This window comes from Dromiciops gliroides, chromosome 5 (genome assembly GCF_019393635.1).
Source record: "Dromiciops gliroides isolate mDroGli1 chromosome 5, mDroGli1.pri, whole genome shotgun sequence".
NCBI lineage: Eukaryota > Metazoa > Chordata > Mammalia > Microbiotheria > Microbiotheriidae > Dromiciops > Dromiciops gliroides.
In genome coordinates, this window is record NC_057865.1 from 167,060,752 (window position 1) to 167,078,328 (window position 17,577).

The following is a 17,577-nucleotide window of genomic DNA, read 5'->3' on the forward strand; positions in this document are numbered from 1 at the left end:
GCTTAAGTCTTAATAATACCCCTACAGTCAAATCTGAGCTTTGAAGAGAAGGAACCTGAGCAGCTGTATTAAGCATGATTCACTATGAAGTATCAAGTTTGGGAGACAACCTCAAGGTTTTTCTTGCTAGAGCAACCACAAGGATGACCTAGAAGGACTGTTCTGCCTCACTTTGTAGCTTCGTAAGAGGATGCTAGGGCAGGAACATACCCAGGTTACTCTTATTAGAAAACAAAGACCAAAACACTAACGCTTATAATATTTAAGAAGATGCTCACTTTGTAATCCTTTGTATGAAGGCTGACTCTCCTCTTTGTAGGAACAACTGAGCAGAGCCGGAGCACCTATAACCCATTTCACACCATTTTGAAAGTGTAGCCTGATGAGAGCTGATTGACGACTGTACCGCATTTGATTTCACAGTCTATTGAGATTCAGTATATTGAATTTAAGATGTTTGAGGTTCAAGAAAGGCATATTCTGGAAGGCCCAGAGCAAACACAGAGTGGCATTAAATTAACCATCTGCTCAGCAGCCTGGGCATGAAGTGAAGGAATTGCCTTATGGAATAACTTCTCTAGACAACCACAGTATTTAAATGAGCACATGATGCATGCAAACGCTAATGATCTGACCTGTAGTTGCCAAGGTAGAGGAGCACAGCATCTTAATGCAGAATGACATGCCACTATGCCCATAGGAAATAACCCCCTTGGCAGTAGCTCCAGGACCCAGTGACCTCTGCATAATTCAAGTGTGGCAGTGGAAGTGCCAGGTCACCCTGTCAGGAAAACCCCCTAATATTGGATCTAGGAGGACCCAGGTTATGGGAGGAAAAACTAACCGTCTACTAATAGCAGCGACAACACAACTGACCTATGCTTTGGATCACGTGCCCTTCTATGTTGGAAAACTCTCCTTGCATGTTCTCCTATTGCCTCTCTAGTCCATTCAACAGAACTAAGAAGACATTAGATATTAAATGTGATTTCTGAGCTCCAAGGCCAACTTCCCAAGCTGCAGGGCAAGGATGCTACCGAATGACTCACTCATTTCATCACATTAAGATATATTTTTCTGATGGCTCAGATGCTAGAACAGAAGCAACACAATAGCGGGTATAGGCACGGCTGGCAGGTTTCAGGAACAGAGATTCATTCAACAATATTGTCATCCACAGACCAATTTAGATGGTCAGACAACAAGTTAATATTCGTCTGCGATGCTACTGCAATAATGGCAGGCTGGAATTGAACACCTATGGGAAAAACCCATCTATACTCATTAAAAGTCTTTCAAGATTCATTCAAAGTGAAACAGGCTGAGGCCAAAGACATGATATTTTTAAGGAGGAGGAAAAAGAAATGAAAGGAAGAGGTTTGGGGATTTTTTTTTTGGTGGGGGGGGTAATGATAGAAGAAGAGGCTTGGCCTTTTATTCAGGGCACTTAGGTCTCGTTTCATTGATTCTCTGTGTCCATGATTAAAATAAACTGAATCTGCTTTTCACACACCAAATTCAGTCATCTCTCTCCCCCGCCCCTTTTGGAATCAAACAAGGAAAAAGCTTTCTAACTGCTTTTCGCGGCAGGTGTAATGGGCATTGGTGTTCTGATTTATTGCCCATACTGCCTTCATTGGCATCACGTTAAGTTAGGATATCAGCATGGAAGGTCACACAGTGGGAGTGACCTTTTACTAATCACTACACCTCAGTTACTGCTGGCACAGCTCATTACCAAAAGAAATCCTTCAGCGAGCTAGCTTTCAAATATAGTCACACTTTGATTTTTCTAGAGACCAAAGATGATACTTCAAGATAAAAGCTTCTGTTGCACAATTCTGTCAACCTGGGTACCAGAGTCCAAAAAGACATCCAGTTAATTGTCTGTGATTATCAAGGGATTGCAAACTTGTATCAAAGGTAGGTCTGTAATCTTGGCTTTCATTAAGAAGGTCAGAACATTTTTATTGACTGCCTATTATTAAAATGTTAGAGGGCTGTCATTAATTTGGCTGTCAGGATATAGAAATCTTGTTGGAAATCCCTCTGTAATCCTAAAGTTGCTTCATTGCTGCTGGTAGAGGATACAAGAAAGGCAACTTCGCAATTTGTGACTGTAATGAATTTGAGATTTACATGCCTGAGGTGAGATCAACCTCAGAGCAGGTCCCAATTCAAGTACCTAATAACAGTCAAGATTTATATAGTGCTTTAAAGTTTACGAAGCACTTTCCTTACAACTCTGCAGAAAAGGCAAGGGAAAGCAAATGCGATTATCTCAATTTTACATGTTGTCACCGGGATTTTCTTCATTGCTGGGCTCCCAGAAATCTTCCCCATACAGATAAGGAAATTGAGGCTCAGAGATAGTAACTGACTTGCCCATGGTCAAAGAACTAGTGAATGATGAAGGCAGCTCTGATATCCTTGTTCTAAGTCCAACATTCTTTTCATTATATCACACTGATATTCTGATTGGTAACAAATCAAACGTTTTTCTCTGTTTCATCTCTCAGCTTGCTTGGTGTGCCCTCTTACCCATTCAAAAGACCATTAATGAAAGAAGATCTCACAGGGTCTCAGAAAATGCCATATCATTGGAAGAAAATATACTTTTTTTTTACTTACCAGCCATTTGCTGAATGCCACTGAATGCACCCAGGTTACTGGAGGAGGTTGCCTGTTGCAGAAGCTGCAAGTGAAAGAATACATGTTCATAAAAGGAATACAAGAAAAACTGTTTGTTGTTGCAGTCATTTCAGTTGTATCCAACTCTCCGTGACCCCCATTTGGTTTGCCATTTTCTCCTCCAGCTCATTGTACAGATGAGGAAACTGAGGCAAACAGGGTTAAATGATTTGCCCAGGGTGACCTGGCTAGCCAGATTTGAACTCAGGAAGATGAGTCTTCCTGACTCCAGGTCCAGTGCTTTATCCACTGTGCCAACCTAGCTGCCCACAACAAGAAAACATTTTTTTTGTTGTTGCCAAGTTGTTTCAATTGTTCCTGACTCTGTGACCACCCCGCCCCCCCCACCAAATACTGAGCCACAAAGTTTGGACCTAAATGCCTTCCAAATGAAACTGAGTATGTACACATGTAGTTTCCTTTGCTTTTACATATTTGCCTACTGTTGCCTATTGATGGACTGCTGGTCCCTGGAGTAGGTGCGGTAAATCCATATTAATGTCTAATCTCTATTAAGAAACACACTGACACTGGGGAAACTCAATAACATGGCTGCTTTAAAACAATTAATCAATTTACTCTTTTTAACAACCAGGTGTTAAATCTATTGAAATCAACATAGCGTGACTAATTATAACTCTCTATAGTCTAGTAGTTACCATAACTCATCTCTGTCAATCAAGGTCCATTCCCCTAATCCCTTCACCTTCCCTCACAGTTTAGATTCCTCTGTCACTCTTTGAAAATACAAATTCGTTGGCTAATGGGTCACTAAAAAAGCACCTGTACCAACCAACTACACACACACACACACACACACACACACACAGAGCATTAATAACAAGAAATTGTCAGAGAACTTTGAATAAGAAACCTTAGGCACTGTTGATCCAAAGACAAAGTATGGAAACTTGTCCAATGCTGGTTAGTAGCCAGAATTGTAAGCCAAATTCCCTGGCTCCAACATCAGTGCTTTCCCCCACCATACCATGCTATTTGTTTATATGGGTCATATTTTCAAAATCGGTGTCCTCCAGGGGTACAGTGAAGCCTATTCTTTGTCAGAACTCTGGAGTGGTTGCTTCAGTGCCAGAAGCAATGGATTATAAATAAGTCGGAATCTTTGCAAATAACATAATATATCTGTGAGGAAGTCTCCAAAGATTCCTCGAGAGTTTTTATAAATGATTAATTTTCCTCTGCCCAAGTAGAAGAAGCTACATACATTTCATTAGATATGCAGTGACATATATGTACACACATGTTTGTGCATGTATGTATGTATGCGCGCATGCATGTATGATTCTGTTCATGCAACACCTAAACTACTCATTGATTTGGCCAATCCAGCACAAATATGGGTGAACTTTAGTGATTTAAAAAAAGTGTTAAAATCATTGTTTACTCCAGTTATCAGTTTATCTAAAAATAGTAGATGCAGTATAAACACAGTCTATGTGTTTATGTATCTATGAAGTCTAAGCAAATATGAAGGATTATTCCTGGCCTTTGAAGTTAAAAAACTAAAACAGTTATACTTAGAAATAACCAAAGACTCAATGAATTTATTAATTTTAAACATGATTCTGAACTGATGCTAACTGAGAGGAGCAGAACCAGGAGAACATTGTATACAGTAACAGCGACATTCTGTGATGAACAATGGGAATAGACTTGGCTCTCCTCAGCAGTGCAATGATCTAAAATAGTTTCAAAGATCTCATGATAGAAAATGTTCTTAACATCCAGAAAAAAAGAACTGTGAATTATGAATGCAGATTGAACCATACTGTTTCTATTTTTGGACTGTTTTTTTTTTCTTCCGGTTTTAGGTTTTTCCCTTGTGTTCTGATTCTTCTTTCACAAGATGACTAATGTAGAAATATGTTTAATGTGATTGTACATATACAACCTATATCAGATTGCTTTCTGTCTTGGGGAGGAGTGGGGGAAGGAAGGGTGGAAGAAAAAAAAATTTGGAATTAAAAATCCTGTAAAAACAAAAGTTGAAAACTATCCTTATATGTAACTGGAAAATAATAAAATACTTAAAAAAATTTTAAACATCATTCTGGTCTATTGGGTGGGCCATAAAATCAAGCAATCTCTTGAAAATATTTTCCAGGATTTTACTACAAGCTCTATAAAACATACTACAGTGGAATTATTGTGCCCTGGGCTAAGTATGGGTCCTTGAGACATAATTTTTAAATTGGATATGTGTCAAGAGTTGCCGTACTTCAAAGTCCCAATGGTATACACATGTACACACACACACACACACACACACACACACACACACACTCACTCTAATCTATAGATTTTGATGTGGAAAGACCCTGAGAGATCACTGAAATCACTTTCCCCCATTTTTCAGATGAGGAAAACAAAGCCTAGGGAGCAAAAGCAATGTGCCCAAGGTCACAAAAATGGGATGTGTATGTAATTTATGTGTGTGGATGTGCATTATATCTATATATCTATCTCTATATGCTTTAAAGATATAGTTCAAACTAATTATATTATGAATCGCTTGAGAATTTGTGTGACACTGATTGAGGAAACCAGAGACACTCCTTCATTTTGTAAAACTCATGAATGTTGGGGAAACCTGACAGCAGGAATTCTTATCTGTTTTTGTGTCTTGGACATCTTTGGAAGTCTGGTGAAGCCTATGAATCCCTTCTCAGAATGTTTGCATATATAGGCATAATTGAAGGAAACACTAAAATTCAGTTAAAGGTTGGAGAAAATAAAGATGTTTTTCCCCATTCAAGTTCATGTATCCCTTGAAATCTATCATTGAATGCCAGATTAAAAATCTCTTCCTTAAAGGAAAGGGATCTTTAAAGAAAATGAATTTCAGGCATCTCCTCAATTGAATCCTAAATGCCAATTATTTGTCGTGTTTTACTGGGCAAGTATATTTAACCCATTTGGAGCTGAATTTCTTAATCTATAGAAAAAAATAGAATGGATGATCTCCTTTCAAACTTTAAACCCTGTTCTCCAATATATTCTTGATGTTTTTGCCTGGGCAATCTTGCTATTATACTTTTCCACTCAAAAATATTGTAATTCTCCATTATGTACATAATAATGTATAACAGCCTTAGCTTGATATCCAAGGCCTTCTGTAATTTGGTTCTAACCTCTTTCATGCTTTATCTTATTCCCTTTGTTTTAGTTAAACTGAACTACTCACTCATTTTATACTCCCATATCCTTATGCCTTTTACCATATTATTCCCTAGCTCTCATTCTCATCTCTGTGGTTTTTGTTCTGTTATTTCAGTTGTGTTTGACTGTTTGTGACCCCACTGGGATCACATTTGAGGTTTTTCTTGGCAAAGATAAAGGAATGGTTTGTCATTTCCTTCTCCAGCTCATTTTACAGATGAGGAAACTGAGGCAAATGGGTTTAAGTGATTTGCCCATTCTTACCCAGTTACTAAAGCATCTGATGCCAGACTTGAACTCATGAAGCTGAGGAGTTTTCCTGATTCCAATCCCAGTACTCTATCCACTGTGCTATCCAGCTGACCCCTCTCCACCCTTGTTCAAAGTCTAACTCATGAAACAGTTTCTCTAAGAAGCCTTCCTTGTTTTCTTCCACTTGATTGTGATCTCTTCCTCCTCAGATTTCTAATGGCACTCTGAAATTCGCAATTTCACTTTTCTATTCTAATTCATGTTAGAATATAAGCTTCTAGTGGGCAAAATTGGGTCTTAGTCTCTCTCTCTCACTAAGGTAAATTTTAAAAATTGGGAGACAGGATGGTCTAATGGAAAGAAAGATGAAGGTTCAAATTCCACCTCTGACACTAGGTGACTAACCTTGGACAATTGACAATCTGTCTGAACTCCAGTTTCCTTATCTGCAAAACAGTGATTATAATATTTGTACTACCTATCCGACAAGGTTGTTGGAGGGAAACTCTTGTAAACCTTAATGCACTAAAAATCTATTTTTAGCATATTGTTGAATTTCCCCCACCCCCTTTAAAAATAGGGTTACTAGGGGCAGCTAGGTGGCACAGTGGATAGAGTACCAGATCTGGATTAAGGAGGATCTGAGTTCAAATCCAGCCTCTTACACTTAACACTAGCTGTGTGACCCTGGACAAGTCACTTAACCCCAACTGCCTCACTAAAAAAAAAAATAGGGTTACTAGATTAATAGATCAGGGTTGCTAATGACATGATTGAGGATATCTTGAGCCAGATCTTGTACCAATGATTTAAAATTGCTACAATACTCACTTTAACTGGATGGGCTTTAACAATCCATTAAGAACTGGACAGTCATTTTGGGTGCAAAATAGAAACAAAACCTCCCAAACTTTTTGGAGTACCCAAGAGGAGAAAAGTAATCTTAAAGTACATGGGTGTGTGTAAGTGCCTGATATTTCTGGAGACCATGCTTCTATGCACTTACCGCCAGGTACTGTGGGGTGAGTCCACCCAGGCCTGTCAGGTTCCCCCAAGTGGCAGTATTGAGCTGTTGCATCTGCTGTGCCAACTGCTGTTGAAGACGCCTTTGTTCTTTGTCCTTCTGGGTGTCAGCAAACTTCACCACAATAGGTGAAGAACAGCCCTGTGGTTGGACACATTGGAAAATGAAGAGGAAGTTATACTACAGAGGGAATTTTCTTCTGCTCCTTGAGTAGATAGATCTGGGATTTCTCTAACCTGAGTTATGGAGGATGGGTTGGGTTGGACTGGCTTGGAGTCTTCTTGAGTACCCAACACTAACTTGTACTTAATAGAGCCTATGCCCAAGTTTCTTTCAGAATTGTGAACTATCTGTTTATTGAACTATCTCTTCCCCGTTCTCTGTCCGTCCGTCTGTCCGTCTGTCTGTCTGTCTCTTCAGCCTTCCTCAGGACCCTTACAGAGACAACAGCCCTTATCAGTGTTTTTTAAGTAAGTTTCCTGACTCATGTGCCTTACAGATGGACTCATCTCTTTGTATGCTTCCATAGCACAGCACTTGGCACATTATAGGTGCTTGATAACTGTTAATTGATTATTTAATGATGAATTCCCACATAACAGCAAAGGACAAATAAGGAGTGAAATTGTAACAAGAATGAAAAAGTATCTCATTCACTTAATTCATTCTCAGATCCCCATTTTTATGTGTGTGTGTTTTAAGAATTAAAAGGATTTTATTATAAGTATGTCAGGGTAGCAACACATTGACGTGCTGATCACAGAAGATCAACCTATTTTTATGTTTTTAGGGCCATGAATTTTTGAGTCTGAGGATCCTGGTAATCACCAAATCCGGAGAGCAGTGGCAAGAGGATTTCATTTTAGGAATGTGGAAATGGAGGAAAGAACTATTGAAAGAGCAGGAACACATGACTTTTCTTTTTATACAAAAGAGTGTGCTGATGGCATAAAACTCTCCCCACCCTCTTAACATGTCATATCCGCCCTAACTGCCATCACCAGAGCTGAAACACACAAAACTCCTGCATTTCATGCAGGAGGAGAAACAATAGGATTTCCCTCTTCTTTCCTAAGCACATCCTACCATTCTATGAATTTCTCCATAAAGTTCCTTTTCTCTATTCCTATAAGGGAGATTTTGAAGGGAATAGGGATACTCAATTAGAGAATAGCCTAACATAATTTTACATTTGACAAAACTATCGAGTAAAATAGAGCAAGACCATCTCATGCTTGAGATATTTTGTTCCTTCTCAATAATCTTTTTAAAAATTAGCGATTTGGAAAATAATCAGAAGAACTACACTATTCTGTTTCTCCTAACTTCCATCACAATAAAAATATTTTACATTTTGCCTAAAGCAAAAGGGAGAAATTCCATTCAAGCCATTAAATAAAGAACTGTATTGGTAACACACCTCTCTTTCCTCAAAATTTTTAAAAATGAGCTTTCCCCTTTTCCTTTAGGATAGTTCTCTTCCCTCCTCTGAAAACAAACTTGTATTCTCTTTTCAGATCACCTTGGGTGGATACTGGTTTACAGCTTGATATTGTAGTTAGCACACATGGGGTACTCATTTCTCTTCCAAAGAATAGTATGGGATTTGAGAAAAATCTAAGAAAAATGAGGTAGCCCTACAATGCTCTGCTTCTAGCAAATCATCACTCAGCCCAGGAATCCTGAATCACAGTTAAGAATGCTGAATGTCAGTAAATTACATAAAAACAATATCTCCACCATTTTTTAATCTATAACTCATTTTTCGTCATCTCCTCCATATTTCACCACTTCATCACTTTCATAACATTCTGAAAATGGAAATTATACAGCAAAGTGGTTTTGAATGGGAATAGAGATGTTATTGCTGTGTCAGATTTGTTCCATAACAAATTATAGTATCTCCTTCTAATGGTAAGTTTGTTGTTGTTTTCCTTTCTTAAATACTAAAATCTGACATAAAAGCAAAAAATTAGACCAGGGATTGTGGCTTTTAAAATGACTTGCTTAAACAAAGAGAGAGGGAGAGAGATGGGGAGAGGGAGAGAGGAGGGGGAGGGGAAAGGGGAGAGGGAGGGAGGGAGAGAGGGAGAAAGGGAGAGAGGGGGAGAGGGAGAGGGAGAAACACATACTATAGAAATTAATTATTTCCAAGGACTCATTCTTTTTAAGCATTTAATGTCCTCATCATTGTGAGTTCGGATCTCACTTTGGAAATACATCTTAGTCAATGATGTGTGACAAAGTACTGAAAATAATGAAAATTTAAAAAATAACTTTGGTTGCCTAGCTGAAACCTGATTTCATAATACATAATTTTCCCATTTTCAAAGTTGATTTTTGGAACTGAAAAAAAATAAGTTACAGAGCTTAGAGGCCCCTTTTGTTTAAAGTTTCCTATAAGGCTGACTATTACTATAGAATTCAAGCTTATGTGATAATGTGGATATTACTAACAAAGGGCTATGAATTACTTTTGAATGTCGCTATAAACAAAGCCTTTCTCCACCCCATCCCTTCTCTACAGTCTATGTATTCTATTTAGAATGAAAGTCCACTATTTCCTTAGTCTTGCTGCTGGTTCCCAGCCTCCCCTTTTATATAATCTTGATAGCCTTCATTTATAGAGAGCTCCTACAGCCTATTACTTTCTGCATTAATTAAAAGTGGACATAGTAAGGGGCAGGGTTGTTCTTTTACTTTCCTATTACTTTGAGGGAGAAGAGGGTTCTTTTCTCAATTGAAAAATTCTCTAAGGTGAGATGGCCAATTTGAGTGAAAGCCATCATCTTACCTTTTTTTTTTAAATACATGGAAAATAATACATGTAAAGACATTTCATTAGCAACACTTTTTTTTTGTCCAAACTAAAATCTAGCAGAAAATAAAACTGGCCTATATATCCTTACAAAAATATGGATTGGAAAAGACTGAAGATAAATTCTGTTGGAGATGTATACATATGTGACTACCTTGGGCACACTTAGAATCCTAGATATTTCAAATGCTGATATTCATTATTTCCTATCATGGCTGACTCTCTTGAAAGACTGTCTTTAGGAAGGGGAGGGGATGTCTTTAAAAATGCATTGCACTGAAAGGAAAACACATAGATTATATAAGATATGGTAGGAATTTCAAAGTTAAATGGAATGTTTGAAAAAGACAATAATAGCTTTTGCAATGCTAATGTTGTTACTCAGAAAAATACAGTAGACAGTTAGTGACAACATCATGCATACTTCTTTTCCAATTTTCCACCCACCTTTTTTCACTCATTATAAAACTGCCCACAAGATGTGACGCATGATGGTCACTTGGTTCCCAGCATGCTTTGGGATACCCAGCATTGCAAGAACAAACAGAATCCCCAACCTCCTCCCTCATACCTCCCAACCAGCCTCCTCAGAACAAAAGAAAATGAATCCCAAACTCAGATCAATCAACTATTTTTTCCATACTAAGGAAACTGAAAAGATCTTCATTTAAAAAATATATATATATATTTAAAAAAAAACATAGCTGCACAGAACACCACAATGCCACCTCTGAAAAGATCACCCATACACAAAGATACAGTAAACATAATACAGTAGAACATGCACTCTCAAATGATTCTATTTGACAATACAGAATAAGTAAAGGCATATCACTCTTGGGAGGCTTTTGTGCAAAACTCTGAAAGGCCAGGACCCAAATCACAGACTAAAAGTGCATAGACCTCTGTCAGTACTTGGTGGGATTTAAAAAACAAACAAAAAAAAAGAACAAAAAAATCCCCACGCCAGTAAATTTCCTTTTTCCTAATGCCACTGTCTCTCATTAAGGGAGTAAAATTTAATTCTTTGTACTGTTTATCACTGATATGTCAGTTGTTGAAAGGTAGCAGGGGGATGTTAGAAAATGCTTGTGCAAGTCTTTATGATTTTCTGCTAAGAAGACAAATTCAAACTTCAGTGGCATGTTATAGAATTAGCATTTTAATGAGATAAGTAAAGTAGAAGAAATCATTTCTGCCCCCTCCCCCCCAAATTCGATGCTTAAGGACTTGTGCACAAGTTAACTCTGCTTAACTGGGGGAATTAAATATCTTTTGATCCTACATAAGATATCATGGGATTTTAATATAGAGCAAACCAAATTGGGGTTTCATTTTTGACTTTCTGCATAACCCTTCAAGGCTCATTTGGGTCCTTTTGGTAAAGAATGGCACTCCATTGGTTAAATCAGATATTGTTTCACTTGTCAGACTTGTGCCACTGGAACAAAAAGCCTAAATATTTATTAAAATTGGAATTAAATGGAAGCCTCTTATTAAATACATTTCAACTCATTAGAGAAAAAATCAGAGAGAGAGAGAGAGAGAGAGAGAGAGAGAGAGAGAGAGAGAGAGAGAGAGTTGGTGAAAGTTGAAATCTGTGATTGTCGTGAAAGCTCCACACAGGAGAGTATTGCTTTACCATTCCCAATCATTTGCACAAAGAATACAAAGAAAGGGCAGATGATACAGTACCTCCATGGTCTGAGACTGATGCATGGCTTTGATTGCATTCTGTGCCATTGCCCTTGTAGAAAATGTGACAAACGCACAGCCTGTGGGAAACAAGGGGACAGGGAGCAGGAAAGACAAAAAACAACAAGACAAAAGGGTTGGACGCTTGTTAAACCAACACAGTCTACGAGAACTGCCACAAGACGACACTGTTCTCAGTAGTACATAAAAATAAACAACTTCTCGGTTTTGTTTTAGGCTGATTTTATTTCTTACTCACAGTGCTGACTTGCTAATCTGACCAAAGCAGGAAGATTTATTTATTTATTAGTTTATTTTTACTTGGGAGGATCTGGATCCTTTTTAGCCACAGGGTTTGAAAGGAGCAAGGTTTAGTTTGCATTTTCTAAGAGGAAAAGTTGGTATTTTACATTTCCTCCCTGGCAGATCATCTTTTCACTCTGGGCACCTGCATATCAAGGCTTTGCATTTCAAATTTTATTGTTGCTTCTTAAGCAACAACAAATCAAATTCTCACACCAAAGGCAAATTAGCAAACAAAGTTTGAAGAACTTAAAATGCCTGGGGTAAATTTCTCTGCCAGTTCAGAGGAATTAAAAAAAATAGAAATAAAATATTGTCATATAGATGTATAATGAGGCTATTTAAGTAAAAGCAGGAAGAAGACCTCTGTATAAAATGTTTAGTAACCGTTTCTTATAGGAATAATTGGCATTATTATTGTGAGAATATTCAACAGCATAAAATGTTAAAATTCATAAGGACTTTTTGGGAAGGAAATCTTTGTGACTTTCAAAATTTGTGATCCTCTGAAATGCATCAGAGCTCTGACCTGAGAAATGACATATGCTCTAGATATGCCTTGAACCTCTTGTGTCAGTTGCAGGCTATTTCTTCTCTTGCCATGCTGTAGGATAGTCGTAAGTCTCTAGTGCCTGAGCTGTTCCCTTTATTGCTACTTGTACCAGCATTGGCCACCATGCAGGTCAATGTTCCCCCTGCACGGCTCATTGCCCTTTTAACTAATAAAAACACTGCCTTCTGAAATTTACATTTTATTCATCATGCACCCTTGGGCTTCTCAGAGAAAAAGACTGTGAAATTAATGCAGATTCAGGCTGATTTTGTAATAATACCACAGCACACTAAAAGCTTAGCTAAAGCAACACAGACTTATTTCATTTATGATCTCTAATGACTTTAAAAGTGCATTGATTTTAAGCTTCTTTAGCCTTGCACAGTTTGAACTTAGGTATCAGAGAATAATTTAGTGTTCCACTCAATTTCCTCAAAACATTATTATTATTACTACTTAAAAGATTTCCAAATGAGGCAGAGCTAAACACAGAGAGGGCTGAAGCATATTGTCATTTCGAAGCTAATGCATGAAAGCTAAATTCTGGCATCAACAAATACAATATCGTTGCCCCTGTGGCCAATGAGCAAAATAAAGCATTCGACACCCCAACCACCAGCAGTGTTTAGTTTATGCAAATCAATTTATGAGGAATCAAACATGACTCCTCTTTCTTTTTTTCTTTTGCTTTGTGTGTACCTGGTGAGATTATCAAGTCAAGACTGTATTAACATTTTAATCAAACAACAGTAAGATAAAGCAATACCTGCCCATCACCACAAAGTCATGAAAAGTCAATGCATTTTTTGTATCCTGATGTGTTGTCATTTTTCATATGAGTAACCCCTTTATACAAGAGGAAACTCATTTCATATATCTATATATACCTGTGTATTTATATAGATATAGATATAGATATAAGAGATAGGAAAATGTCCATCTCTTTCTGTATATTTATCTCACTGTTAAGCTAGTCTTGTAAAACTTGAATTAAGCTTGGCTTATTGATAGCTGTAGTGTTTGTGGCTTCCTATATTTCTCAGACATCATAACAGTAGATGAGGCTTACTATTTATACATATTGTAGAGAGCTACATTGGCTGTAGTTGTTATCGAGATACATTTTCATCAATAAAAGTAATTTACAAGTTTTCTATAGGACATTCTAGCCTACATGTGTAATTTGGGAAATAAAAAAACATGGTATCTCTGCTAGATTCCATATTGAAGCTGTGCACTAAAATTAAAAGGACTGAATTTACCATCACTCCCAAAGTAATCTCTCTTCAAAAAACATTCTGTTTATTACTAATATTAGTAACCGAGGAAGTAACACTAGGGGGCTTTTATTCTTCTATTTCTTATCTTGCGTCTTCATTGGAGGGAAAAGAGACATCTAATGGAGACATATTAGAAATCATAGAGTGCCTTGAATAATACTTTTTTTTTTAATTGTCAAGAAAATTGTTTCATTCACTTCATTTGCTCTTATTATCGAGAAGCATGTGCTATACTGACAGTTGCCAAATGGAGGTTAAAAATGTATTTTTTTTAAAAGCTTGTAAGATGTCAACAAAAATCAATAAGGCACAGTTTATGCATTTACCACAATTCCAAACCAGCTCAACTGCTGTAAGTAACTCAGGGAGAAAGATGTTGCAATTTAGCAGGTCTCAAAAGAAAAGTGTTTGCCATAGAATGATGAAATTGTATCTCTATAAACTTGAATTGGTTCCCTTTTCTCTATGAAACTTGCGATTAAAAACTCAGCTGATGTCTCTAATTGCAAAATCCTCACCCCAGCCTCCCCAAAGTAACCTGACAAATCCAATGACTTTTTGACCTTTTAAAAAATTATTATTATTGGCAGTGGTGGAATGACAGAGAAATGGTTTCCTCTGGGGTTTCTGTCAAGTACTGTACAGCGTGCTCTGTGTTCAATTACTTAGGAGGGAAAATTACTGTGTCATTTATGAAGTGGGACCTCATGTTGAACAATTTCTCTCTCTATGCCATTCTCAAGGATTAAGTTAAATAACTCCAGAGCCAAAACATTTCTTAGTTCTGTGGCTTGTTAACCCCTGTAATTTCTCTACAACAGGAGGTCATCAGAGTAAGATGGCTGGATTTTCTTTTCACCCTTAAAAAAACAGACAGACCCAACAAAGAAAATAGTCAAGGTGAGTGGACATAAGCTCTCAAGGATTTCATGGGCATGGGGTCACAAAAGCTCCTGGCTCCACGGTGTTGGCTGACGACTACTTTCCCCAAGGACACTTTCCCAATGGGCTTCAGCAAAAGTTATGCCAAGTTTATCACCATCCTCTACAAAATCAGCTCCGGTAGAAGGCAGAGTCCAACTTGATGTGACGGAGCAACAGCTCTGACTCTATTAGGCAGATCTTTAGTTCTTGAGCATGCTGCCCCCCATGTCTCTGACTACTGATGAATATGAAGAAGGAATTAGTTTTGGGAGGGGGATGTTAAGGACTCAAATAATGATGCAGCATCTGCAGGGCTAGGAGTATCAAAACAGCAAGGACATACATACCTGCAAATATTCAAATACATAATAACAAAAATGAATTTGTAAAAGTGGCCAGTGGCAATTATTTATTGTCTCCACTTTTCTAGATGTCAGAGATCACTAATAGGAATGAAAAGAGGTGAATTTCACTTATTTCAGCCAAGTTGCCTTCTCACCCACTAGAACAGATAAATGATTGACTGGGGAAAGGTTTCTCAAAGTAATTTCTTCCTACAGACAGGATTTGAGTAAAGCACGTAGCCCTGTCACAGAGAAGATTTTGGAACACATCTATTACAGTTGTCATTTCAATTGAAAGGATATCTTAACTCAGGTGTTTTGCCATTTCTCTGGGATGCAAGAGAATTTTTTAGAGAACTAGAGGAATTCCTTCTCCTGATTAAAAAAAAATTAAAAATACATACACTTTAAAGGCATGGGTAGGGTGCACAAAGGCCCGAACCTTTCTGCTACTTATATGAATAGAGTAGAAACACCATGGCGGGTTCATACTGGAAAGAAAAATGCTTAAAAATGGTGGGTCCAGTGTGAAGATATTTCCACCCATGAAAGACTTTCTGTTTACGTTATTTCTACTTAGCTGAAGGTCTGGCCCTGACACACTACTCTCCCTATAGCTTTATTAGTGCTCAGGTGTTGTGAGGTTAATGTAGATGCTTCACCTAAAAAGCAGGAGCACATCACCAGTGACATGAAGTTTAAGATCTGAAAGGAAATGTCTAAGATTCTATGACATCAAAGAATGGACTCAATTCAGAGGCTGAGCAAAAGTAGAGTGCTTCATGGTATGGAGCCTGGATTTAATTTTGATCATCCTTAAAGACTTAAAAATTCAGTTTGTCATCTACATTATTTTTCTATGTATGTTTTTAAATGTCTGGACATTTTGGGCAAGGGGAAGACATAGAATGAAAGTAACTTCTGCATTTAAAAAATCATATCTAAGTCAGCCCCCAGGGAAAAGAGGGGAAAGTGTTGGCTAATTCCAGATTTGATGAAATAGTGGCAATCAAATTTCTAATGCCTTTGGCACCAGAATTATGGATCACCCTAACATGGTCAGACTATCTAAAGAAGACAAATGACTGCTGGGTTCTACAGTTGACTAAGTTCCTGGATAGCATCCGCATAACTAAAACAGTGTAATGTCAGCTGCTAAAATGCATGAGATTTTATAGATTATGCCAAAATGGCTAATTGTCAACAGAGCCAGTAATTTCTAGTAGAACCTGGATATGGGACGAAGCGAAGAAATGCCAATATGGCCACCCCAGGAAATCAACAATGAGATAATGCTACTGAATACATGTGTTAGCTTTCCAAACTTTGAGTCTCAAGCCAGAATTTTAAGTGTAATTTCAAGATAAAGTGCTAAGAATGGATGGGTATGTGACATGGTAACATTTTCTTAATGAAGGCAGGCAGGTATGAATGTATGTATGTGTGTGTATATATATATATATATATCATATATATTCATATGATATGCATATCTGTATATCTACACATAAATTTAGAGCTGGGAGGGACCTTTGAAGTTACCTCAAGCCCAATGCACTCATTTTACAGATGAGTAAACCAAGGCCCAGAGAGCTTAAGTGACTTGTTCAAATTCACATAGGTAGTAGTTAAGAGAAGTTGGATTTGTATCTCTGTCCTATAGCTACAAATTTAGCAGTCTTTCCAAGTTAATACATGCCCCTTTATATCAGTCATCAAGAGACAGAGTTCTCCCTTGTTATACAGGGATCTAAGGAATTCTTCAGAACTTGGATTTTTTTAATGTACCCTTACTCAAAATAGTCCTTGTGCCATGTTTACTAATAAGATAAAATAGCAAAAGGTTTTGTAAAAACAACGGGGGTGGGGGGTGGGGGGTGGGGGGGGCAGCTAGGTGGCAGTGGATAAAGCACCGGCCCTGGATTCAGGAGGACCTGAGTTCAAATCTGTCCTCAGACACTTGACACTTACTAGCTGTGTGACCCTGGGCAAACCACTTAACCCCCATTGCCCCTCAAAAAACCAAAAAAAAAAAACCCCACAACAAAAAAAACCCAACGGGGGTGAGAGGTGGAAATACATGTTTTGGAAGCTTGAAAGTACATTTATTGAAGAGCAAATTAGGTAAAAAATCCTGATTAAACTAAATTATTATAATAAGCTCTTCATGGTTTCCAATCTGCTTATTGTTCTATCCCAGTGTTGGCTGTACTCTTCAGCATCAGATTTCTTAATAAAAAATGAATTTTTTTATTTAATATTTTCTGGACAGTGTATTACATCATTTGGCTTTAATTTTCTTTTTTTCAGATTGCACGCACCCTGGGGCTAAGAATTATATTTAAGATGCATTTTTATCAAACAAATTCTTCATATAATACTCAGGAGATGATGACAAGAATTAATATATGATAAGAGTAAAAATTAAAATACTAATACAAAAACTTCTTAAACAAGGCTAAGAGGATTTCGATCAACAAGAGAATTTACTACTTTTATTCTGTAAAATGAAG

The 17,577-nt window shown here is 37.5% G+C and overlaps 1 protein-coding gene across 15 annotated transcripts in view; it reads right to left on the minus strand.

The window, feature by feature from the left end:
• The window catches only part of CELF2 (CUGBP Elav-like family member 2), a 1,044,777-nt gene that overhangs the window by 68,302 nt on the left and 958,898 nt on the right, over positions 1-17,577 (minus strand). For all 15 annotated transcript variants that reach the window (XM_043965366.1, XM_043965376.1, XM_043965377.1 and 12 more), the window contains 3 exons: positions 11,661-11,740; positions 7,130-7,288; positions 2,632-2,695 (listed from right to left, as the gene is read on the minus strand). In XM_043965366.1, coding sequence (XP_043821301.1) covers positions 2,632-2,695; positions 7,130-7,288; positions 11,661-11,740 — 303 coding nt within the window. The remainder of the gene's footprint in view (positions 1-2,631; positions 2,696-7,129; positions 7,289-11,660; positions 11,741-17,577) is intronic.